This window comes from Heteronotia binoei, chromosome 6 (genome assembly GCF_032191835.1).
Source record: "Heteronotia binoei isolate CCM8104 ecotype False Entrance Well chromosome 6, APGP_CSIRO_Hbin_v1, whole genome shotgun sequence".
NCBI classification, from domain to species: Eukaryota; Metazoa; Chordata; class Lepidosauria; order Squamata; family Gekkonidae; genus Heteronotia; species Heteronotia binoei.
In genome coordinates, this window is record NC_083228.1 from 135,847,070 (window position 1) to 135,872,325 (window position 25,256).

The 25,256-nt window shown below is 49.1% G+C and overlaps 1 protein-coding gene across 1 annotated transcript in view; it reads right to left on the reverse strand.

Moving 5' to 3' along the window:
* VWA5B2 (von Willebrand factor A domain containing 5B2) overlaps positions 1–25,256 on the reverse strand; it is an 89,407-nt gene that overhangs the window by 4,841 nt on the left and 59,310 nt on the right. Inside the window, exons 12-21 of the mRNA XM_060242660.1 lie at positions 24,781–24,960; positions 21,049–21,247; positions 18,614–18,891; positions 17,614–17,839; positions 15,720–16,067; positions 12,353–12,490; positions 7,220–7,339; positions 4,031–4,096; positions 2,973–3,042; positions 112–223 (exon numbers count right to left, since the gene is read on the reverse strand). Of these exons, the coding sequence (XP_060098643.1) occupies positions 112–223; positions 2,973–3,042; positions 4,031–4,096; positions 7,220–7,339; positions 12,353–12,490; positions 15,720–16,067; positions 17,614–17,839; positions 18,614–18,891; positions 21,049–21,247; positions 24,781–24,960 (1,737 nt within the window). The remainder of the gene's footprint in view (positions 1–111; positions 224–2,972; positions 3,043–4,030; positions 4,097–7,219; positions 7,340–12,352; positions 12,491–15,719; positions 16,068–17,613; positions 17,840–18,613; positions 18,892–21,048; positions 21,248–24,780; positions 24,961–25,256) is intronic.

The window sequence follows — 25,256 nt, forward strand, 5'->3', positions numbered from 1 at the left end:
CTGCCACCGATTTGGTCGGTCACAGAGATCACGTGGCTTGTGATGCAATTCGCGTGCTCCGGTGGAGCTAACCATGGTGCTGTTGTCATTGCGGCCTTTGGGGGTCCTTACCAGCGGAAGGTAGTCGTGAATGGCACCGTCACAAGAGGATAGTTCGCTCGGGGGAGTCAGGCACTGTGGTCGGAGCACCAAGCCTTGTCCCCGTCGCTGGCTGAGGCTGAACCTGTGGAAATGGAAACAGCTCTGTTCAGTGCCCTTGACATAGGAACTGCCTTGCTGGACAGGGCGGGCGAGGTTCAAAACGGAACAAGGCATCTCTGGAGGAAAGGAAACGGGAGTCCACAATTGGGAAAACGTAGAAGGAGGGCAGGCCCTTCCCTAAAACCAGGCCTCATTTTGGGCAGGAACTCATAGGAGCAGAGCTCCAGAACATCTAAATGTGCCCTTTCTTTCAAACCCCCCCCCCATACATACCAAACCTTTAATGGCATAACAGTTGCAAATAAAAATACACAGAATATAAAAATTTGAACATTGGAGATAAAATCAAAATGAAACCGAGCTTACAGATGCATTCATGGTCAGATTTAAATTTAAGGATGTCAGCCAAAAATTTTGCCACAGCCTCGCTAACCTCCCCCTCAGAATCGTTCAATAAATAATAACAGGGTGGCAGAATAGACAAATCTGGGGAGAAAGAAAGCTTGCAGAATAAATCTTTACGGAGATTATGATAAAAGGAACAATCTTGCAATATATGCTGAGTTGAGTCGGGAATATTCGCTCCACAGGAACAGAGTCTGTCGCCTAAAGGGACTCGATGATATCTCCCTTGTAAAACTTTGGAGGGAAACACATTTAGTCTAGCCAACATAAATGCCCTGCAATGACTTGGAACGGTTAAGTCTGATAGATAATGGAGCATTTTGCCGCAGAAAGCATAAAGACCTAAGGAAGCTGGGGAGCAAATATAAGGGTCTGTTGGATATAGTTTCGTTTCCTCCAACTTCAACGGTCTCATTTAATACATCTGAAGATATATGACTCACCAGAAGATATATGACTCATCGGAGTCCAGGATCACCCAAAACCCAATACTTGCTCCTGGGCTCCATTATTCAAACCCCCTGGGAGAATTTTGCTGAACTCTTAAGATCTGACAGACTTTCTAATAATAACTAAAACGTATCAAGCAGACAGATGGACATCTTCCTCATGCCACTGTGGCCACATAGGAGAAAGCAATTTAAAAAGTACGATGGGAGTAAGGTTTTATTTTGACAATTATAGTTCAAGAAGCGTTTTAAGGTAGATGTCGAGCTGATATAATTTAGTACACCTTCCGGTCAGGACTGTGTGGCGTATGCAAATGAGTTATGCTAATGAGCTCCGGCTCCCCCTTTTCTACAAAATGACCCCTGCCTAAAACTATTTTGATGGTTGTGGGCTGATTGCTCAGGAAATCAGAGCCAGGAAGTAACATCAAGAAAAGACCTTGGCATCTCTGCCCTGTGGCTGGCAGTCCAGAGGAACTGGTTGGCCACTGGATGCGACAGGATGCTGGACTAGATGGACCAGTGGTCTGATCCAGCAGGGCTCTTCTGATGTTCTTATGAAGGCCTCGGCCTCTCTGCCCTGTTGTTGGCCCTCCAGAGGAACTGGCTGGCCAGTGTGTGAGACAGGATGCTGGACTAGATAGACCACTGGTCTGATCCAGCAGGGCTCTTCTGATGTTCTTATGAAGGCCTCAGCCTCTCTGCTCTGTTGTTGGCCCTCCAAAGGAACTGGCTGGCCACTGTGTGAGACAGGATGCTGGACTAGATGGACCAGTACTCTGATCCAGCAGGGCTCTTCTGATGTTCTTATGAAGGCCTCGGCCTCTCTGCCCTGTTGTTGGCCCTCTAGAGGAACTGGCTGGCCAGTGTGTGAGACAGGATGCTGGACTAGATAGACCACTGGTCTGATCCAGCAGGCTCTTCTGATGTTCTTATGAAGGCCTCAGCCTCTCTGCTCTGTTGTTGGCCCTCCAAAGGAACTGGCTGGCCACTGTGTGAGACAGGAGGCTGGACTAGATAGACCACTGGTCTGATCCAACAGGGCTCTCCTGATGTTCTTATGAAGGCCTTGGCCTCTATGCCCTGTTGTTGGCCCTCCAGAGGAACTGGTTGTTCACTGTGTGAGACAGGATGCTGGACTAGATAGACCACTGGTCTGATCCAGCAGGGCTCTTCTGATGTTCTTATGAAGGCCTCGGCCTCTCTGCCCTGTTGTTGGCCCTCCAGAAGAACTGGCTGGCCAGTGTGTGAGACAGGATGCTGGTCTAGATAGACCACTGGTCTGATCCAGCAGGGCTCTTCAGATGTTCTTATGAAGGCCTCAGCCTCTCTGCTCTGTTGTTGGCCCTCCAAAGGAACTGGCTGGCCACTGTGTGAGACAGGATGCTGGACTAGATAGACCACTGGTCTGATCCAACAGGGCTCTCCTGATGTTCTTATGAAGGCCTTGGCCTCTATGCCCTGTTGTTGGCCCTCCAGAGGAACTGGTTGTTCACTGTGTGAGACAGGATGCTGGACTAGATAGACCACTGGTCTGATCCAGCAGGGCTCTTCTGATGTTCTTATGAAGGCCTCGGCCTCTCTGCCCTGTTGTTGGCCCTCCAGAGGAACTGGCTGGCCAGTGTGTGAGACAGGATGCTGGACTAGATAGACCACTGGTCTGATCCAGCAGGGCTCTTCAGATGTTCTTATGAAGGCCTCAGCCTCTCTGCCCTGTTGTTGGCCCTCCAGAGGAACTGGTTGGCCACTGTGTGAGACAGGATGCTGGAGCACTGGTCTGATCCAGCAGGGCTCTTACGTTCTTGAGCATGTAGAAAACCCTCTTTTCAGCATTCTCTGAAGTCTTGCCATAAGAGATCTAAGAACAACCTTGCCACGTATCATTCATAGCTCCCCAATGAGCTTTGAAATATTTACCTGGAGCTTACAAAGTTCTCCACTGACTTCTGAGAGCCCACAGAGACAGGAGACGGGCTGGGATCGGTACCTACAACAGCACGAAAGAGATCTATTAGGAATCAGGAAATGACAAGAGACTATGTGAAGACAGTGCTACCTTGCCACAGGGCTTTTTACAATTCACAAAGCCACGGTTTGATTCAGAGCAACTCCTCTAAGTAGGGTTGCCAGCTCCAGGTTGGGAAATTTCTGGAGATTTGGGGGTGGAGCCTGGGGGAGAGAGGGAACTTATTGAACATAATGTTATAAAGCCATTTTGTCCAGGGGAACTAATCTCTGTTGTCTGATAATCAGCTATAATTTCAAGAGATTACCAGGCCCCACCTGGAGACTGGCATCCCTACTCCCAAGGGAAGTTAAATGTACACTATTTAAACAAAAACATTCAATTCCCACATTTCACAGCAAGTCTGAAATTCAACTATTCAGATTAGACAGACAGACAAAGACAGACAGACATAGGTAGGTAGGTGGATAGATGGATAGATAGATGATGGATGGATGAGAAGTGGAAAGATAATAGGAGATAGGGAATTGAATTTTAAGTATTTTCGGACATCAACATTCAAAGGTATAGATCAGGGGTGGCCAATGGTAGTTCTCCAGATGTGTTTTTGCCTACAACTTCCATCAGCCCCAGTCATTGGCCATGCTGGCTGGGGCTCTTGGGAGTTGTAGGCAAAAAAACATCTGGAGAGCTACCGCTGGTCACCCTTGATATAGATGATGTATCATATATGGAGCATGTATGTCACATATAAAACATGTTCAAAGTATTTCCTTTCTCAATCTTATTACAATTTTTATCATTGCAGCTACATCACAAATGGGCAGAGGGAAATAAAACGAAAGGTATTTTAGTTCTATTTCTATTCACTATATAAAAAGACTCTTGATTAAAACTGAAAGTTCTACAATCTTCAGAAACTCAACTATTCTTGACAGACAAATTTTTATTTAAGCTGGAGGGAATACCCTGAACATAACACTGAACATGCCTATCTAGATCCTCTTACCCTCAGAGCAATTTTGCTTTTCACGGGAAGCAGAATTGACGTTAAGAGGAGAAGGAGGAATCTCTTCTGGGGAAGAAGGAGGGGTAACACAGCAGTTAAAGACGCTGACCATTTTGGGAGGGAACAAAGCAGGAGTCAAGTTGCACCTTTAAGACCAACAAAGTTTTATTCAGAACGTAAGCTTTCATGTGCTAAAAGCGCACTTCTTCAGAGGGGATCAGGTAGAGGGGGCTGAAATACACGCAGCTTGTTGATTAAGAGGGCAAACTGATAACAGAGCTGGGATCACATGGTGGAACAGTGTGACAGTTTAGAAGGCCATTTGGTCTGGAGAGCCGTCAAAGGTAACAAAAGTTGCTTGCCAATTGGTGTTTCTGCAAGTCTAGGTAAATTACAAGAGGACATGTATTTCCTTGTTGTTCAGCCATTTTGTCCGCCGGCTACCCACCAAGCGTAAAATGTGCACAGCTTTGGCAGGCTCACAGAATGCAAAACGGAAATCAAACTGAAACGAGGAGGTATTGTGTAGCAGTGTTCCAGATGATGATGATGAAGGGGCAAGTAAATCCTTTGATCAAGGCCGCAGGAGTCAGGACTGCCCGACCACCCCTCCTCACACCACAAACTCAAAGCAAAAAGAGACAACTCATGAATTAGTTTTCTACAGACATGCAGGCGTTAACCATGACAACAGCTAGGGAAGGGAGATGAGCCTAGCAGACTGTTGGGGGGTTAGGCAATTTGGATAAGAAAGGTTCATCTGCCCTCATCTGCCACTGCTCTAATCAAATGTAAAACCAACTGCAATGAACAATGGAAAAGCCTTGGGGTGTTTTCCATGTTCCCATCTAGGGGCTCTTGCCAAGTGAGTTCCACAGGCACCCTCAGGAATATTGTACTGATTTTATCATCATCAGACTCCAGGAGTTGAAAATGAGACTGAGGAAGAAAGGTTAGCTAGAGTCAGACTTAGGCAGATTATGAGAGGGAGGGCATCAGACCTAGCCCTTTCTGACACCCCCAGAGAAAACCTGATCGCCACTTTGAGGTCCAGTCAACAATTTGTCTCCAGGACAGTTTTGCCAGTTAAAACAGTTTAGGCTCTTTAGCTTGGAGAGACGTCAACCGAGGGGTGACATGATAGAGGTTTACAAGATTATGCATGGGAAAGAGAAGGCAGAGAAAGAAGTCCTTTTCTCCCTTTCTCACAATACAAGAAGTTGTGGACATTCAATGAAATTGCTGAGCAGTTGGGTTAGAACGGATAAAAGGAAGTACTTCTTCATCCAAAGGGTGATTCGCATATGGAATTCACTGCCACAGGAGGTGGTGGCAGCTACAAGCATAGACAGCTTCAAGAGGGGACTGGATAAACATATGGAGCAGAGGTCCATCAGTGGCTATTACCCACAGCGTATCGTTGGAACTCTCTGTCTGGGGCAATGATGCTCTGTATTCTTGGTGCTTGGGGGGCACAGTGGGAGGGCTTCTAGTGTCCTGGCCCCACTGGTGGACCGCCTGATGGCACTTGGGGGGTTTTTTGGCCACTGTGTGACACAGAGTGTTGGACTGGATGGGCCATTGGACTGATCCAACAGGGCTTCTCTTATGTTCTTCTGTGATACAGAGTGCTGGACTGGAGGGGCCATTGGCCTGATCCAACAGGGCTTCTCTTATGTTCTTCTGTGACACAGAGTGCTGGACTGGAGGGGCCATTGGCCTGATCCAACAGGGCTTCTCTTATGTTCTTACGTGACACAGAGTGTTGGACTGGATGGGCCATTGGCCTGATCCAACATGGCTTCTCTTATGTTCTTCTGTGACACAGAGTGCAGGACTGGAGGGGCCATTGGCCTGATCCAACAGGGCTTCTCTTATGTTCTTCTGTGATACAGAGTGCTGGACTGGAGGGGCCATTGGCCTGATCCAACAGGGCTTCTCTTATGTTCTTACGTGACACAGAGTGTTGGACTGGATGGGCCACTGGCCTGATCCAACATGGCTTCTCTTATGTTCTTCTGTGACACAGAGTGCAGGACTGGAGGGGCCATTGGCCTGATCCAACAGGGCTTCTCTTATGTTCTTCTGTGATACAGAGTGTTGGACTGGATGGGCCATTGACCTGATCCAACATGGCTTCTCTTATGTTCTTATATCCTAGAGTGTTTCTTTTGGCCATCTTCAGGGGTCACTGGGGATGTATGTGGGGGGAGGTATTTGTGAATTTCCGGCATTGTGCAGGGGGTTGGACTAGATGACCCTAGAGGTACCTTCCAACTCTTAAGTGGGGCTCAGCTGTATTGGGGACTACAACAGTTGTCCTCTTGAAATCTGATGCAAAGGTCAACAGAGGAGATACTTGCTAAAGGAGTGCCTATTTGCTTCCACTATCTTCTTCTTACGTGTTTCTGTGTATGACCAAAGATGCTGCAAATGCTGAGGACTCTCATCCGAAGCCCTGGAGGTTTTCACTACTCAGCTCTGTGTAACAGTATGGTGGAATAGAAGTCCACTGACTCAGCAATGTCATTGCATGTGTGATGGGTGCTGCAAAGATCGTTAGATCAGGGGTGTCAAACATGCAGCCTGGGGGCCGAATCAGGCCCCCTGGGGGCTCCTATCAGGCCCTCGAGCAACTGGCTGTCATCTGCTTCCCCTCTCTTGCTTCCTTCAGCATCACAGCTTGCTTTGCCAGGCTTACTCAATCACACAGGTGCTACAGAGCAAAACCTCTATTTTCTCAACTGGCTGAGGATCCTCCCTTGGAGAGGAATACGGGGAGGAGTAGCTTGCTTTGCCAGGCTCTCTCGATCGCACAGCAGAGCTACTGAGCCAAGCCTCTCTTCCTTCTATTGGCTGAGGCTTCTCTCCCTCCTGGCCCCCTGGGAAAGAGTCAGAGCTTCCTTTGCCCAGTTCTCTGAATCGCATAGGAGAAATACGAAGAAAGCAGCTTTAAGACCAATGAGTTCAAAATGTTTTAAGCATGTTCTAAGGTTTTAAAAAAGCAAACTCTTTAATTGCGTTTGTCTGTGTCTTTTCTAAAGTTTATATCTCAGCTACCTAATCTTAAATAGGTACACACATGGCCCGGTCTGGACATGGCCTGGGCCCCGCCTGACAAGGTCTCATTATGTCTGATCCGGCCATCATAAGAAATGATTAGATAAAGGGGCGGCACTGTAGACGTACCTGTAGAAACAGGAGCATCGTCCAGCTCTTCTGAGTCCTGCCTCTGTCCCAGGCCTGCTGAGTAGCTACGGTGGCGCCGGCTGCCAGTCCGCGATGTTTGCTGGTGGCTGGACAGGCCCCCTAAGCAAAAGCACGCTTTGTCAAGGCGGTTGGAGATCTGCTTCTTTGTCATTGCAGTGTAATATGAGAGTCACACGAGATGTTACAGTGGCCGCAGGTACGCATTTTAGAGAAGATTGTGGCTGTTTAGCGGAAAAAGAGAGCCAGGGTCCAGTAGCTTCTTAAACAATGACAACATTTGTGACGCAGTGTGAGCTTTTGTGAGTCACTGCTCACTTCTTCAGCTCTGATTCCGGAAAGCTGCTGCCCTGCCACAAATTTCGTTAGTCTTTAAGAGGCTCTGGGATTCCTGCTTTTTTAATTGGTATATCCCGCCCTTCACTACCCAAAGGAGTCCCGGAGGAGCTTCCAATCACCTTCCTTTTGTCTCCCCACAACAGACACCCTACGAGGTAGGTGGGGCTGAGAGAGTTCTCCAAGAACTGTGATTGGCCCAAGATCACCCAGCTGGCTGCGTGTGGAGGAGTGGGGAATCAAACCTGGATCTCTAATCTCCAGATTAGAGTCCACCGCTCTCAACCACTACACCAAACTGGCTCTTTCTACTGGCTACCCATCTTGATCTATCTTTGGCTTTTTAAAAAATGCTGTGAGGGCTCAGTCCTGATTGGGTCTGTGGCATGGGGGGACCAGCCAATATCTTGCCCCTCACCTCAATCCAGTTTGGTGTTGTGGTTAAGAGTGGCTGAGTCTAATCTAGAGAACTGGGTTTGATTCCCCACTCCTCCTCCACATGCAGCCAGCTGGGTGACCTTGGGCAAGCTGCAGTTCTCACAGAGCTGTTCTCTCAAGAGCAGTTCTCTCAGAGCTCTCTCAGCCCCACCTACCTCACAGGATATCTGCTGCAGGGAGAGGAAGAAGAAGAAGAAGATGATACTGGATTTATATCCCGCCCTCCGCTCCGAAGAGTCTCAGAGCGGCTCACAATCTCCTTTCCCTTCCTCCCCCACAACAGACACCCTGTGAGGTAGATGAAGATATTGGATTTATATCCCACCCTCCACTCTGAAGAGTCTCAGAGCGGCTCACAATCTCCTTTCCCTTCCTCCCCCACAACAGACACCCTGTAAGGTAGATGAAGACATTGGATTTATATCCCGCCCACCACTCCGAAGAGTCTCAGAGCGGCTCACAATCTCCTTTCCCTTCCTCCCCCACCTCAGACACCCTGTGAGGTAAATGAAGATACTGGATTTATATCCCGCCCTCCACTCCGAAGAGTCTCAGAGGGGCTCACAATCTCCTTTACCTTCCTCCCCCACAAAAGACACCCTGTGAGGTAGATGAAGATATTGGATTTATATCCCGCCCTCCACTCCGAAGAGTCTCAGAGCGGCTCACAATCTCCTTTCCCTTCCTCCCCCACAACAGACACCCTGTGAGGTGGGTGGGGCTGGAGAGGGCTCTCACAGCAGCTGCCCTTTCAAGGACAACCTGTGCCAGAACTATGGCTGACCCAAGGCCATGCTAGCAGGTGCAAGTGGAGGAGTGGGGAATCAAACCCGGTTCTGCCAAATAAGAGTCCGCACACTTAACCACTACACCAAACTGGCTCTCTCAGATTGTATACTATTGTCACTCAGCATTTCAAAGCACCCCACCCTCCCAGATAAGAGTCCGCACACTTCACCACGACACCAAACTGGCTCTCAAACTGGAAGGTGATTCTAAGTTGCTCTGAGACACTGAGTGAAGGCTGAGGTATAACTCCACTCTCCTCCTCCTCCTTCCAAATCTAACCTAAGATGACATTGGCAGCTATAGGTTGGTTTTGTGGCTGCTGTAACATCTAGTTTGGCTCAGATTTCGCAGAATCTTATTCATTATTTATTTATTACGTTACGTTTATATCCCGCCCTCTCCGCAAGCGGACTCAGGGCGGCTCACAACATCACATTACTTCCATTAAAAACCAATAAAACATAATTACATATTTAAATTATTTAAAACATTTCATGGTGCTGTATTAATACAGTACAGTATAGCGGTTCTGCGAGTTCGATGGTGACCATCGGTACTCTGCATGATGTCCAGTGGCAGCTCTCTTTCGGTTAAATGTCGAAGGCCTATCGGGACAATTCGGTCTTACGGGCCCTGCAGAATGTAGACAAATCCCGCAGGGCCCTTATGGCCTCCGGGAGAGCGTTCCAGAGTTCTGGTGCTGCCACCGAGAAGGCACTGGCTCGTGTCGTACGCAACCTGGCTTCTTTTGGTCCAGGGATGGACAATAGATTTTTCGTCCCTGAACGCAGTGCTCTCTGGGGAATATGCGGAAAAAGGAGGTCCCGCAGATAGACAGGTCCCTGACCATAAAGGGCTTTAAAGGTCAACACCAACACCTTGAAACGAACTCGGAACACAACAGGAAGCCAGTGCAGTTCTTTCAGCACCGGCTGAATGTGCTCCCATCAAGGGAGTCTCATTAACAGCCGCGCCGCAGCGTTCTGCACTAGCTGGAGTCTCCGGATTAGCGTCAAGGGTAGCCCCATGTAGAGAACGTTACAGTGATCTATTCTTGAGGTGACCGTAGCATCTTACTCCCTGTGCATTACTGCACACTAATTTTATTGCATCACTAATGCAGCTAGATCGCGTTCTGATTGCTGAAATCTTTTCCTGGTTGCCGTTGGAAACCCTTCATCCCACAATCAGAGTTGGGTTCAGGCTGATGGGGACATTCCAACTTAGGTGTGCAATTAAAATGCAACAAAAATACATTTGACCAGGTGTTGTTTTGTAGAAAAACAGAGGGTGGAGCTCATTAGCATAACTCATTAGCATATGCCGCCCTCCCTCAGCCAAAAAGCAACCCGATGCAAGAAAGGAGAGCACCAGGTGAGTGAAGCCTGCTTGGGCTGACTAGAGATTCAGCCAGCCCAAGCCGGCCTCGCTTGCCTGGGGCTTTCCTGGGCTGCCGCCCCCCAGTCAAAAGGCCAGCAAGCCACCTACCACCCAAAATCACATAAGAAGTGGAGAAAGGGTGGCGTGGGCTTCTCCAGGGGTTAATGAGGACTGCTGGGGGTGTGGCAAAGCCCCTGGTGGCTGGCTGGCTGCCCGCTCTCCTAATCCAGGGATTGTTATGCAGCTGCACCTCCTATTCAATGGACAAGGTAGGTGGGGAGGAGGAGGGGGAACCCTCAGAAAGGTTCAGGAGCTGTGTTCCTGTGAATTCCTGCTGAATCTGTCTGCGTTTGATGCTAGTTATCTGGGACATAGTGGGAATGCATCAAAATGCTCAGGAAGTTACATCTACCTCTGGGTGTTTGTGTAATAGTCTGGATAAACTGGGACTCTTCTATGCAGCTGCTATTGAGGAAAAAACTGGAAGAGACAACCAGTTTTGTTTTGGACTTATCTGATCAGAGAACAATACGGGAACCTGCGTGGGCTGCTACTAGTCCTCCTCAGCCTGAGACTGTAGGAAAAGATGAGGCATCCAGCTTTCTCTTCTCTTGGGATAAATGAACCTGACAAATGCTGCTCCAAAATTCTCACCATTCTTGGAAGGAAAAACAAAACGTTATGACTGCGATCTGTTGGTCTCTCAAAAATGTGGGAGAAATTAAAAACCGTTTCTAGGACTCCTGATAGAGTCCTGCCAAAGTGGAATCAAAGCCAAGGAGTTCCAGTTCTGCCCAAAGTCCAGTTGTGTGGGCCCAGGCCTCTGATTCAGCAGGAGCTCACAGGAGCACAGCTGAACCTTTCTGAGGGTTCGCCCTCCTCCCCACCTACCTACCTTGTCCACTGAATAGGAGATGCAGCTGCATAACAATCCTTGGATTAGGAGAGTGGACAGTCAGCCAGCCACGCCCCCAGCAACCTTCTTTAACCCCTGGAGAACCCTGCACCACCCTTTCTCCACTCCTTATGTGATTTTGGGTGGCAGGTGTCTTGCTGGCCTTTTGACTGAAGGGGGGGGGGTGGCCAAGGAGAGCCCCAGGGGAGCGAGGCCTGGTTGGGCTGGCTGGATCTCTAGCCAACCCAAGCAGGCCTTGTTTGACTGGGGCTCTCCTTTCTTTGCTTGGGTTGCTTTTGACTGGTGGGGTGGTGGTGGCATATGCTAATGAGCTCCACCACCTATTTTTCCACAAAATGACCCCTGTGTGTGTCTATTTGATTTTGTTTAGAAAAGAGATGACTAAGGGGGGGGGGGGCATGATAGAGGTTTATGAAGTTATACATGGGATGGAGTTGACAAAGAGAACTTTTTCTTCCTCTCCCCAAATACTAGAACTTGAGGGCATCCAATGAAACTGATGAGCAGTAGGTTCAGGATGGACAAAAGGAAATGCTTATTTAAACAGAGAGTGATGAAAATGTGGAATTCGCTGTGAGGATGTCATGATGGCTACAGGAATAAACAGCTTGAAAAGGGGATTAGAATAGATTCATGGAGGGTAAGTCTATCAATGGCTACTAGCCATGGTGGCTGAGGGGAAAGTCCACATTCAGAGGCACTAATCCTTTGAATCCCAGAGCCAGGAGGCAACACCAGGGGAAGGCTTCGGCCTCTGTGCCCTGTTGTTGGCCCTCCAGAGGAACTGGCTGGCCACTGTGTGAGACAGGATGCTGGACTAGGTGGACCCTCACTGGTCTGATCCAGCAGGGCTCTTCTGATGTTCTTATGAAGGCCTCAGCCTCTCTGCTGTGTTGTTGGCCTTCCAGAGGAACTAGTTGGCCACTGTGTGAGACAGGATGCTGGACTAGATGGACCACTGGTCTGATCCAGCAGGGCTCTTCTGGTGTTCTTATGAAGGCCTCGGTCTCTCTGCCCTGTTGTTGGACCTCCAGAGGAACTAGTTGGCCACTGTGTGAGACAGGATGCTTGACTGGATGGACCCCTGGTCTGATCCAGCAGGGCTCTTCTGATGTTCTTATGAAGGCCTTGGCCTCTCTGCCCTGTTGTTGGACCTCCAGAGGAACTAGTTGGCCACTGTGTGAGACAGGGTGCTGGACTAGAGGGACCACTGGTCTGATCCAGCAGGGCTCTTCTTATGTTCCAAGGATCCTTACCTATGCTGCGAATCTCAAGGGCCGAGGGGAAGGTTTCCTGAGTGGAAGAATCCACAGGGATCATGGAGGTATAAATAGAAGGTGTGTTACAAGCCTTGCTGGACTGGATGGCCTTAAGGCGGAATCTCCGTGAGAAACCTGGAAGGGAAAGACAGTCACAGCAATGTTATGTAGTTATTTAAAAACCCCGTCTTTCCTCATGGTTCAAACCAGCTTACAATAACTGTTAAAAACGTTTCCAATTAAACCAGGACAAAATAACCAACTCCTTCCTCTTCCTGCCTTGAATGGTGCCTTGCCATTCAGAGACACCTGAGTTAAGGTTAGCAGTCAAGAGATAAGGAAACAGATCTTATGGTGGATTGAAAACTGGTTAAATAACAAGAAGAGTGCAGGAATAAATGGACAGTCCTCATAACGGAGGGCAGTGGGGATTAGTATGGGGACCACTACTATTTAAGTTTGTTTGTAAATGTTCTGGAACTGGGGGTGTTAGACATACAAGGTGTTAGACATACAAGGCTCACAACATGCAAACTTGTGAACTTCCTATATAACAGCACCACACAGGCATGGAAACTTGGTACATTGCACCAAATCCAGCATCATTAAGTCTACCATCTTCTGTTTGTGTTTTTTTTTAATTTAAAAAAACCCAACAGGTTTCTAGCTCCTTTGGCTTCAGAGATAAGCTTGAATGTCTCGGAGAAGAACAGAAAAGAATTGTCAGGTAGAGAACTCAATGCTCTGAACAGCTGCTCCGTCCTCTCCCTAAGGGGAACCAAACCAAAATTACATTTTAAAAAACCGCCCTATGTACCAATTTTATTTATTTGCAGAACTTGTCTTGTAACACAATTTGGATTTTTTTTCCCTTCCAGGACAGCATATGGAGTAGGGCTCAGCAACTGAAGGTCTTAGAGCCCAATTCAGACATTAGAGGAATACCTGTTGACCCTCCAAAATGACAACCCAAAGGCTAGAAAGGCACGTCAAGATTCCAGTGCTCTGCCCTGATCTAGATAGCTCCCGAAAGTCTGATCTCATCAGATCTTGGAAGCTATGAAGGGTCAAACACTAGGAAGAACTTCCTGATAGTTAGAGCGATTCCTCAGTGGAACAGGCTTCCTTGGGAGGTGGTGGGCTCTCCTTCCTTGGACGTTTTTAAACAGAGGCTAGATGGCCATCTGACAGCAGTGAGGACCCTGTGAATTTAGGGGGAGGTCTTTGTGAGTTTAGAATGGTTCCTCCGTGGAACAGGCTTCCTTGGGAGATGGTAGGCTCTCCTTCCTTGGAGGTTTTTAAACAGAGGCTAGATGGCCATCTGACAGCAATGCTGATCCTGTGAACTTAGGGGGAGGTTTTTGTGAAGTTCCTGCATTGTGCAGGGGGTTGGACCAGATGACCCTGGAGAACTTCATGAAGTTTCCAGAAGGTAGGCCCAGGACCAACAGGTTGAAATTAAATCAGAAGAGTTTTCAACTAAACACCAGGAAGAACTTCCTGACCGTTAGAGTGGTTCCTCAGTGGAACAGGTTTCCTCGGGAGGTGGTGGGCTCTCCTTCCTTCAACAGAGGCTGGATGGCCACCTGACAGCAATGTTGATTCTGTGAACTTTGGCAGATCATGAGAGGGAGGGCAGGAGGGGTTGCATCAGTGCTTAGTTCTCGTGACCCCCTTCTTACGTGCTCATGGAAATGCTGATCACCACTTTGGGGTTAGGCAGCAATTTTTCTCAAGGTCAATTTGGCCAAGGATCCTGAAGGGTTTTTTCCCTCTTTTTTTGCATCTTCTGGGCTTGAAGCACAGGTCACTGTGTGTGTGTGGGGGGGAGGTATTCATGAATTTCCTGCATTGTGCAGGAGGGTGGAGTAGATGACCATGGAGGCCCTTCCATGATTCTATAAGTACTTGGATGGGAAACCTCCTGGGAATACCAGGGCTTGGAGGCAGAGGCAGGCTTTATTCAGCCATTCTCTAAATATCCTCCATGCCGCCAGTAGGGGTCAGTCACCAGAGGTTGCCATTACTTCCAGGTGCAAGTGCATGCGTGTAGACAAAATACAAAAATAGAGACTCCAATGTTCCCTCTAAGCTGTGTGCATCAGCCCCCACTCATTAACAAAGGAAGCCCCACTAAGCAGTAATCAGGGTCGCGCACTGCCCGTTGCAGCTGTTCTATTCTGGTGGGCAGCCATGCTGGTCTGAAGCAGCAGAACAAAGTTCAAGTTATATCCTGTTCAGGATGTGAACTGCTCCGTTCAGTTGGGGAAACAAATTAGAGGGAACATTGAAGACCTTGGTGACCGTGACTATAGGACCGGTTTGAAAAAGAAGATATTGGATTTATACCCTGCCCTTCACTCTGAATCTCAGAGCGGCTCACAATCTCCTTTGCATTCCTCCCCCCACAACAGACACCCTGTGAGGTTGGTGGGGCTGAGAGAGCCAGTTTGGTGTAGTGGTTAAGTGTGCAGACTCTTATCTAGGAGTACTAGGTTTGATTCCCCACTCCTCCACTTGCACCTGCTGGAATGGCCTTGGGTCAGCCATAGCTCTCGCAGAGCTGTCCTTGAAAGGGCAGCTTCTGGGAGAGCTCTCTTAGCCCTACCCACCTCACGGGGTGTCTGCTGTAGGGGAGGAAGGTAAAGGAGATTGTAGGCAGCTCTGAGACTCTGTCCTTGAAAGGGCAGTTTCTGTGAGAGCTCTCTCAGCCGCACCCACCTCACAGGGTGTCTGTTGTGGGGGAGGAAGGTAAAGGAGATTGTAGGCAGCTCTGAGACTCTGTCCTTGAAAGGGCAGCTTCTGTGAGAGCTCTCTCAGCCACACCCACCTCACAGGGTGTCTGTTGTGGGGGAGGAAGGTAAAGGAGATTGTAGGCAGCTCTGAGACTCTGTCCTTGAAAGGGCCGCTTCTGTGAGAGCTCTCTCAGCCGCACCCACCTCACAGGGTGTCTGTTGTGTATGTGGGGGAGAAGGTAGAGGAGATTGTGACCGCTCTGAGACTTTGAGATTCAGAGTATAGGGTGGAGTATAAATCCAATATTATTATTTTCTTCTTCTTCATTCTCTTCCCCCTCCTCCTCCTCCAGCAGCTGCCCTTTCAAGGACAACTCTTGCGAGAGCTATGGCTGACCCAAGGCCATTCCAGCAGCTGCAAGTGGAGGAGTGGGGAATCAAACCCGGTTCTCCCAGATAAGAGTCTGCACACTCAACCACTGCACCAAACTGGCTCTCTGGGCAGTCTGCTTTGGAGGATGCAAAGGAAAGACGATTCCTCCAGCTCTTCCTGACTTTGCCCCCCACCCCATGCAACTCGTCACTGACCAAAGTGACACCCAAACCCCCAGGCCGAAAGGCTGGCTCACCATTTTGTAGCTCAGCTTCTCTCTGGGCGACGTTCTCGTTATCCCGGATGACGGAGCTGGCTGTCAAGCAGTGAAGCAGCTTGTCCCAGCCTTTACTCTGCTGATGCTGCCTGGACGGCTCTTCTTTGGCGTGGGTCTCTTGCGGAAGGAGCAGGGAGTCCAAGCTGGTGGTCAGTTCCCAGGAGACCGGCTTCCCCGCGCTCAGTGCGTGGATCACAATCTGGCATCGGAGGGACGGAGAAGCGCTTCCTTCGCTCTCCCCTTGCTCAGCTGCTGGCGAGGGGCTGAAAAAGTACGGAGGCTCCAACAGAGTGTCCCAGTCTAGGTGGGCTGGGGACAATAAGTTACCTGGGAGACAGTAAGGCACGGGAGATGGGGGGAAAGTCAGAGGACATCATAAAGACATTGGAGGGGCTGCACCTCAATGGGAGAGCACGTGCTTTGCATGCAGGGCTAGCCCCAGACTGTCTAGCACCCTAGGCAAGGCTAGCTTCTGAAAAAAGAAAAACTAAAACAGTTGCTTTATTCTTGAGTCTGGTAATCAAGGATACTGGGGGGGAAGCGTAGATGACTGGGGAAAGCGATGGCGAACCACCCCGTAAAAAGTCTGCCATGAAAACGTTGTGAAACGACTGGTGTTTGCACAGGGGACCTTTCCTTTCCTTGGTGATAGCACCAAAAGACACCTCAGAGTCGGAAACGACTGGTGTTTGCACAGGGGACCTTTTCTTTCCTTGGTGATAGCACCAAAAGACACCTCAGAGTCGGAAACGACTGGTGTTTGCACAGGGGGCCTTTCCTTTCCTTGGTGATAGCACCAAAAGACACCCCAGAGCCGGAAACGACTGGTGTTTGCACAGGGGGCCTTTCCTTTCCTTGGTGATAGCACCAAAAGACACCCAAGACTCGGAAACGACTGGTGTTTGCACAGGGGGCCTTTCCTTTCCTTCCTTGCCATTGCCTTCCCCAGTCATAGAAGTTGATAAAAATTATTGTTGTTGTTGTTATATTCTGCTCTTTCCCGTGAATGGGCTCAGCGTGGAGTACAACATTGAATTTATGCATGGGGTGGAGAGGGATGACAAAGAAAACTTTTTCTCCTTCTCCCTGAATATTAGAACGCGAGGGCCTCCAATGAAGCTGATGGGGCAGTCGGGTCTGGACAGACAAAAGAAAAAACTACTTTACACAGAGAACAGTTAAAATGTGGAATCCGCTGACAGAGGATGTACTGATGGGCAGTGTTCCCTCTAAACTGAGTTAGTGTGAGTTGGCTCACAGGTTTTTAGCCTCTGGCTCATACATTTTTGTCTCAGCACAGGAAGGGTGGCCCCAGAGCAAGCTAATTGATGCAGTAGCCAAACCGCTGGCTCGCAACTTGAATGCCAGGAGCTCATGGTAGCATTTTTGCTCACAAGACTCCACAGCTTCGAGGGAGCATTGGTGATGGGCACAGGAAGAAACAGCTTTCAAAGGAGATTAGATAGATAAATGGAGGATAAGTCTATCAATGGCTATTAGCTATGGGGACTGAGTGGGACTTCTACACTCATAAGCACTAAACCTCTGAATCCAAGAGCCAGGAGGCAACATCAGGGTAAGGCCTCAACCTCTCTGCCCTGTTGTTGACCCTCCAGGGGAACTTGTTGGCCACTGTGTGAGACAGGATGCTGGACTAGATGGACCACTGGTCTGATCCAGCAGGGCTCTTCTGATGTTCTAATGAAGGCCTCAACCTCTCTGCCCTGTTGCTGGCCCTCCAGAGGGACTGGTTGGCCACTGTGTGAGACGGGATGCTGGACTGGATGGACCCTCACTGGTCTGACCCAGCAGGGCTCTTCTGATGTTCTTCTGCCCCCTGCCCCCCCAATGTCCCACTTCCTCCATCACTCACTGGAATCAGCAATGCTCTTCCGCATCTTCTGCAGTTCAGGCCCAATTTCATCTAGTTTCCCTTCCAGGGACCGGTTCCGCTTCTGGGAGACTTTCTCCAGGGCCCGGCGCAGTCGATGTGCATCCAGTTCGCCATGTGGGGAAGAGAAGCTGCGTCCAGAGAGGGCAGCTCGGGCCAGCACTTTCTTCCTTCGAACCAGCTCTTCGGAACTCAGGGCCACTGATACCTGAAGGGAAGCACAGGGCAGTAGACTGAGGCTGCGGAAATACTTGAAAACCACTCCTGTGACCGCTGCATGCACTAAGAGTACATTCTTTAACGAGAATGTAGTGTTAGATGTATTGTGTTCTTTCACCTAGGAGCTGTCTGGAGTGCTCTCTCAGATCCTGATTCCATGTTACACAACTCCCATGCCCTATCTTAGGAGGGGACAAACTGTGGCTCAGAAGCCACATGTGGCTCTTTCGCACATATTGTGTGGCTCTTGAAGCCCCCACTGCCCCAGCAGCTTGCTTGGAAAAGGCATTTCTCTCTTTAAATCACTTCTCCAAGGCAAGCCAGCCAGTGGCTTGGAGAATACTTTTAAAGTAAAAGTTGTTTTCTTTCCACCTCCCCTCCATCTATTCGCCTTCCTTGCAGCTCTCAAACATCTGATGTTCATGTCTTGTGACATCTGACGTTTATTCTGGATGGCTCTTATGTTTGCAAGTTTGGTCACCCCTGCCCTATCTTATCCTCTGTAATGTATTTTGTGAAGGGCGTTTTGATAACCCTGAAGCAGGGGGATCCCCTGCCCCCACCTGGGGATTGGCAACCCTAATAGTCCGTAAAGCATGCTGTCCCAACAAGGGAGGCCAACGGATGGAGGAGTTGCTGGGACAGGACGGCACTATGACTTGACGGCACTTTGCTAATGTGTGTGATTCAGTCTGGGGGTGGGGGACAAAGGGCAGGCCGGGTACCGAAAACGGGGTTGGGGGGTAGCTCCCACTCTCTTCACCTTAGCCCCGGCCCCTTGCAGAGCCTGAGGGATGGGAGCAGACTTGGTGGAGGAACTGCAGAGGGAGACGCTCTTCTGGCCTTGCTGAGAGCAGCCTTCAAGGGCCTGGAGGAGGCAGCCTCCCTCGGGGGGCACGTCCCTGGAGCCAGTGGACTCGCTGCTGGTGGAGCTGTGGGAGAGCAAGCCGTGGCTGTGGTCGGTGCTGACGGAGCAGTGGGTGAGCACGTACTGCTCCTGGATGTAGGAGGGCTGGTAAATGCGCTTCCAGATGTCTCCGCCTGAAATGAGAGGTTCCCCCCCCCCCCAAAAAAAAACCTGTTAGGGAGAAGGCCGAGGCCACAGGAAAGGCAAGAGGAGAAAAGGGAGCTGCTGAGATTTTTGGCACACCACACAGCTTTACCCTACATTTGCCAGAAACGGCAGGAACCAAATCAAGGGTCTCTAGTGGGGTTTCCAGGACTCTTTTGAGGAGGAACGCACAGGAACATAGTTCCTGCTGGCTTGGCATCAGGGGGTATGGCCTAATATGCAAATGACTTCCTGCTGGGCTTTTTCTACAAAAAAAGCCCTGAGGGTTTTCCACCCACTCGCCAATGGGAAGAGACCTCCAGGCAATTGGAGCCCTCGCCCCATGGATACTCAGCTGATTGTCGGGTGGAAACAGGAGATAAAAATTGAGAAGAAAAATAAGGCCTCGTCTACTTGCTGGAAGTTCTGATCATAAGAGATCCAGCCATTTCTCGGAGCTACCCAGAAGCGACAAAGGTAGTTCTAGCAGTCACCGGAAACTCTATGGCAATCTTACTACAGAGTTTCTGGAGACTACTAGAGCTATCCTGGACAATTCCAGGTAGCTCTAGGCATCACTAGGAACTCTGTGGTCAGAACTTCTAGGAAGTTGACAATACCTTATTTTACTTTTTAACTTTTCTTCCTGGAATGCTGCCTCCCACGCTACTTATAACACTCCCACCTCTTGCCAGGCCTGCCTGAAAACCCTTGCCTTCAACCTGCCCAGGATTAGCTAAGACTTCTCTTAATTCCCTTAATTAAATCCCTTAATTTCCTTGCGTCGTTTTTTGGCAGCTGACCTGGAGTAATGTTTGCACATTCTTGGTCGATCGCAACCAAGCCCCAAAGCTGGAGTCCCCAATGTGGTGCTCGAGGGTGACATGGCCTTTCCTGACACCCACCAGTGTTCCCTCTAAACTGGGTTAGTGTGAGCTAGATCACAGATTTTTAGCCTCCAGCAAACACATTTTTGTCGTAGCTCAGGAAGGATGACCCCAGAGCCCACTAAGTTATGGAGGAGCTCAGGACTTTAATACCAGTAGCTCACCAAGTCGAATTTTTGCTCACAAGACTCTGCAGCTTAGAGAGAACATTGTCACCCACCCCAGTTTTTCAGAAAGTGCGCAGGGTCGGGGGGGGGCGGTCTTCTGCCCAGCAGGGCTTCTGATTGGCCACTGGAGATCTGATTGGCTGTGAAGAATAATTTGACTCTGTTTGGGACAGCACCTGAAACCACAATGTTGGTTTTATTCCCTCTCATTCTTATTTCTCAGTGTATTTCTTAAAATTACTCTTGTTCCTTGCACTTAGGCTCCCTCTCTCTCTGTGACTAATTTTGCACTAGGCTTGTCCGGCCCCGTGGCACAGAGTGGTAAAGCAGCAGTACTGCAGTACTGTGATCTGAACTCTCTGCTCACGACATGAGTTCGATCCCAGCGAAAGCTGGATTCAGGTAGCCGGCCCAAGGTTGACTCAGCCTTCCATCCTTCCGAGGTCGGTAAAACCTAGATGACTGGGGAAGGCAAGGGCAAACCACCCCGTAAAAAGTCGGAAACAACTGGTGCTTGCACAGGGGACCTTTCCTTTCCTGTTCTGGGTGGAGAGCCCTTTTGTTCCGGGAGCTTCTCTCCATTTTTGCACAAACTGCTGTAGTGCTGCGAACTGGGGCACTGCTTTCCCAGAGCAAGCAAGTTCCTCTTACGAGCAATACTCCCTCTGAGACCTGTGAGCAAAAAAACTCTTGCTTTGTGAGCTACTGGCATTAACGTTGTGAGCTCCTGCACAAATTAGTTTGCTTTGAGGCCATTTTTCCTGAGCTAAGAGAGAAACGTGTGAGCCGGAGGCTAAAACCCTGTGAGCTCACACTAACTCAGTTTAGAGGGAACACTGCTTACAAGCAGTTCCTGCTTGCCACGGGAAAGCAGCACGCCAACTCGCAGCTCCGCAGCAGTTTGTGTGATAACGGAGAGAAGTGCCAGGGTGAAAAGGGCTCTCCACCCGGATAAAGCCCTAGTGCAAAATCGGTCTCTCTCTCTTTCTCTCTGTAGTTGGCTCTGCCCCCTGGTGGCCACTTTGTGGTTGCTCCCACCAACTAGTCACTTCCTGCTCTAAACTGGACAGCCTTCTCTAATGACTCGACTTACTTTTTGCAGACTCTTCTGTGCCCCCAGCGGAGAACTCCAAGGATATCTCACGGGAAATTTCATTAAGGGCTTTATAAATGTCTGGGCTCTCTCCTGGGGGGTGCAAATGGGTGGGTTCTTGACCTATCGCCTCCTCCTGGGACTGGAACACCGACCCGGCAGAGCCCTTGGACAGGCTCCGGCATAGCTGCTCTCTGCCCTGGGGGAGAAAAAGGACAACAGATACTTTAGCGTCGGCATCTGGAGCTTGTACGGAGGAGGAAACAAATAGCAGCATGAAGGTATCTGCCGCACCACCTCACAGACTAACCGATGCTCCTTATAAATGGCTGCAGAAGTTCCACCCATCACAATAGTCACCTGCTCTTGTGCGTGGGGAAAGGCAGTGGCGGGAGGCGCCATCACAATGCAGCCAAGTTATGGTGACCCCATCGGATTCTCCAGGCAAGAGCTGAACGGAGGCAGTCTGCCATTGCTTGCCTCTGCACAGCAATCCTAGCCGCCCTGAGCCTGCCTCGGCGGGGAGGGCGGGATATAAAAAAAAGGTTTCCTTGGAGGTCTGCCATCCATGTTCCAACCAGGGCTGACCCTGCTTAGCTTCCGAAATCGGACAAGATCAGGCTAGCCTGGGTTCTCCAGGTCAGGGGATAGCGACAGTCACAGCTGACTTATGGCCCTCCTGCAGGGCTTTCACAGCAAAAGGAATTCATTGGAGCGAAATGGACAAACGTACAAGAATCTTAAAGGAACACTATCTAGAGAAGTTTCAAAGCGAGCGAGGAAAGTTTCAAAAATATATCGAGAAACAATGGAACATTAAAGGACATTTGGTGATCTTGGACAACGGTTAATCTTTAAAGAAACGATGTATGGATTACAGTTTAAAAAAATAGAATTATCAAAGATTTCAGGTTTTCACAGCTGGTAACATCATTAGGGTTTGTAGAATCTTTTGGGCTCAAGTGCCGTGTTCTACTGGAGAAAGTTTTTCTTCCAGGCGTTTTGTTCTCAGCTGCGGAGAACATCCTCAGTGGCGTTGCAGCCGGAGCAGGCGCTCTGACCTTCTTGGCTGCTGTGCATTGAGTGAGGCCAGGGCTGCTGGAGAGCTGCTATTTCTAGGCTGGAGGGGGTGTGGTGAAAGGGCAATTGGTTTGTGGATGTGTCCATTGTTTGGTGGGGCTTCCTGGAAGGGTAGTGATAAGGAAACTGGCTGTTGAATGTGACCATTGTTCTGTGTTAATTGCTGGGAGGGTTGGAAGGGGTGTGAAGATAAGGAAGATGGTTGTTGACTGTGCTGATTGTTCTGTGGAATGTGCTGGTTGTTCTGTGACTTTCTGCAGTTCACCACACCCCCTCCAGCCTAGAAATAGCAGCTCTCCAGCAGCCCTGGCCCCACTCAATGCACAGCAGCCAAGAAGGTCAGAGCGCCTGCTCCGGCTGCAACGCCACTGAGGATGTTCTCCGCAGCTGAGAACGAAACGTCTGGAAGAAAAACTTTCTCCAGTAGAACATGGCACTTGAGCCCGAAAGATTCTACAAACCCTAATAAAAATAGAATTATTGGATTATAACTTTTTTGTTTATTTGCTGACGACTAAGAAGGAATACCACGAAGGTGGATTATAATTATAACCTTTGGGCTTTTCAGAGAAAGATTCTTTAATAGATAGAGTTTATTGCCTTATAACAAACTAAATTAAATAGTAATGTGGAGATGTTTGTTAAGGGGGAAGGCACTGCTGGGGGGTCACCAAAAGGGGGTGGGGTGGAGAAAATGTAATATATGTGAATTAACATTTAACGACCAATGATAACATACCATTACAATATATTACATTATAATGAATTGTTTTAACCTGAAAGCGAAAGGAACTCAGAAGCGGCTTGCCATTGCCGGCGTCTGCATAGCAACCTTGGACTCCCTCGGGGGTCTCTCATCCAAGTGCTCGTCCAGGATGAGCCTGCTTAGCTTCCAAAATCTGTCAAGATTGGGCTACCTTGGGCCACGTAGGTCAGGGCGTGGGGAAAGCAGCAGCCAGCGACGGCAAATGTTTTATTTTCTTTTAGCTGGTTTATATTCCACCCTCCCTGCAAACAAGCTCAGGGCGGATTACAACACAGCCACATCATTAATCAGAGCACATTAAAACAGTTAAAGATAGGAATGAAAAGAGACTAAAGGATTAAAATAAAAACTAAACAGGCAGCCGACGGACAGAAATATACGGAGTCAATGAATGGGGCTGCTGACTACAAACTTCTAAGAAATGGGCCCGCGCAGAGAGCGCTGTGATAGGGAGGCCGTCTTAATTAGCCACCCGCAGCCTCAACCAAAAGCCTGGCGGAACAGCTCCTTTTGGCAGGCCCAGCGGAATGGTAAAAGGTCTGGCAGGGCCCTGATCTCAAGGGGGAGCATATTCCACCAGGCTGAGCCCAGGTGAAAGGCTCAAAGGGGAGCATATTCCACCATATTCCACCTCAGCCAGGACCAGAAAATGCCCTGATCCTGGCTGAGGCTAATCGGACATCTTTCGGGCCAGGGAGAACGAGTAGATGCTGATTGGTTGAGTGTAAAGATCTTTGGGGCACATTTGGAGAGAGGCGGTCCCTTAGTCCCTTTTATACGGATTTCAGAACTATCCAGCCCAATGTGTTGAATTCAGCTATCTAGGCCACAGAAGGGTCTTTCCCCAGCAAAGTGAGTCCGGGAACCTTGACAAGTTAGGGACAGTAAACTATACCACTGTGTATAGTTTGTGATCTGGATGTCCCAGGCTAGCCCAGAATCATCAGATCTCGGAAACTCAGCAGGGTATTTGTATGGGAGACCACCAAGGAGCCAGGCAAAGGCAAGCCACTTCTGAACATCTCTTGCTTTGAAAACCTTATAGGGTCACCCTAATAAGCTGATATGAAACTGGAATGTAATAAGCATAATAAGGAATATCTGGAGCAGAGGTCCATCAGCAGCTAATAGCCACAGGGTGATGATGGAACTCTGTCTGGGGCAAAGATGCTCTGTATTCTTGGTGTGGAAGGGAGGAAGCAACACGAGGGCTTCTAGTGTCCTGGTCCCACTAGTGGACTTCCTGATGGCACCTGTTTTTTTTTGGCCACCGTATGACAGAGTGTTGGACTGGATGGGTCATTGGCCTGATCCAACTTGACTTCTCTTATGTTCTTATATTAAGCTGCAAACTGATGGCACTTTTCACCACCATTAAAGGGTCAGGACCAGTGTTCCCTCAAAGCTGAGTTGGTGTGAGCTAGCTCACAGTTTTTTAGCCTCTGCCTCACACATTTTTGTCTTAGCTCAGGAACAATGTTCCCAGAGCCAACTAATTGATGCAGTAGCTCACAACTTTAATGCCAGTAGCTCACAATGTAGAATTTTTGCTCACAAGACTTCATAACTTAGTGGGAGCACTGGTCAAGACATTATTTTCCTAGCCAGGTGGCAACTCTACTGATGAGGTGGGGTTACACTTTTTTCGGGGCTATACCACTTCCGACGGCATGCAGGGGAATCGTACGCTTCAGGGCACCCTCGTGAGAAACTCTTAAGCCACACTAAACCAATTCAATTCCAAAAACTTTTATTGGCATAACCCATACTAAACCAAGTCTATCAAGGAGAAGGATAGGCTAGAATTCTTCTGCCCAATGGCTTGGTTTTGTATAAGAAGCGTGTCATTTAATAAGGTCACCCCTGAACAGATGCTGAGTTATTGCCTTCTTGTCCCGGAAGCTGGCGATATGGTAAAGCGTGCAGTAGCTGATGAGCCGGTCTCCAGGATACAAGGCCGCGATCTCATTGGGCGACAGCAGGGCTTCCATGGTGTCAGGCACATACCAGTCGATCGTGATGTCACTCACAGCTGGCTCAATGGCTTTCTTCAAAGACTTCATCAGCTGGGGAGGGGGAGAGGAAATGGGAGGCATCAGGGCTTTTTTGGTAGGAAAAAGCCCAGCAGGAACTCATTTGCATATTAGGCCACACCCCCTGATACCAAGCCAGCTGGAACTGCATTCCTGTGCATTCGTGCTCAAAAAAAGTTCCTGTGAAGATTTAAATGGCAGGATGATAAACTGGAAATAAAGCTGTTTTGATATTGAATCGACCACTAGATGGAGCAAAACACATGCAGAACAAAGCATTGAAGCTCAAAAGAAAATAACTCCAGAAACAGTGAAGAAGAGAAGGGTTT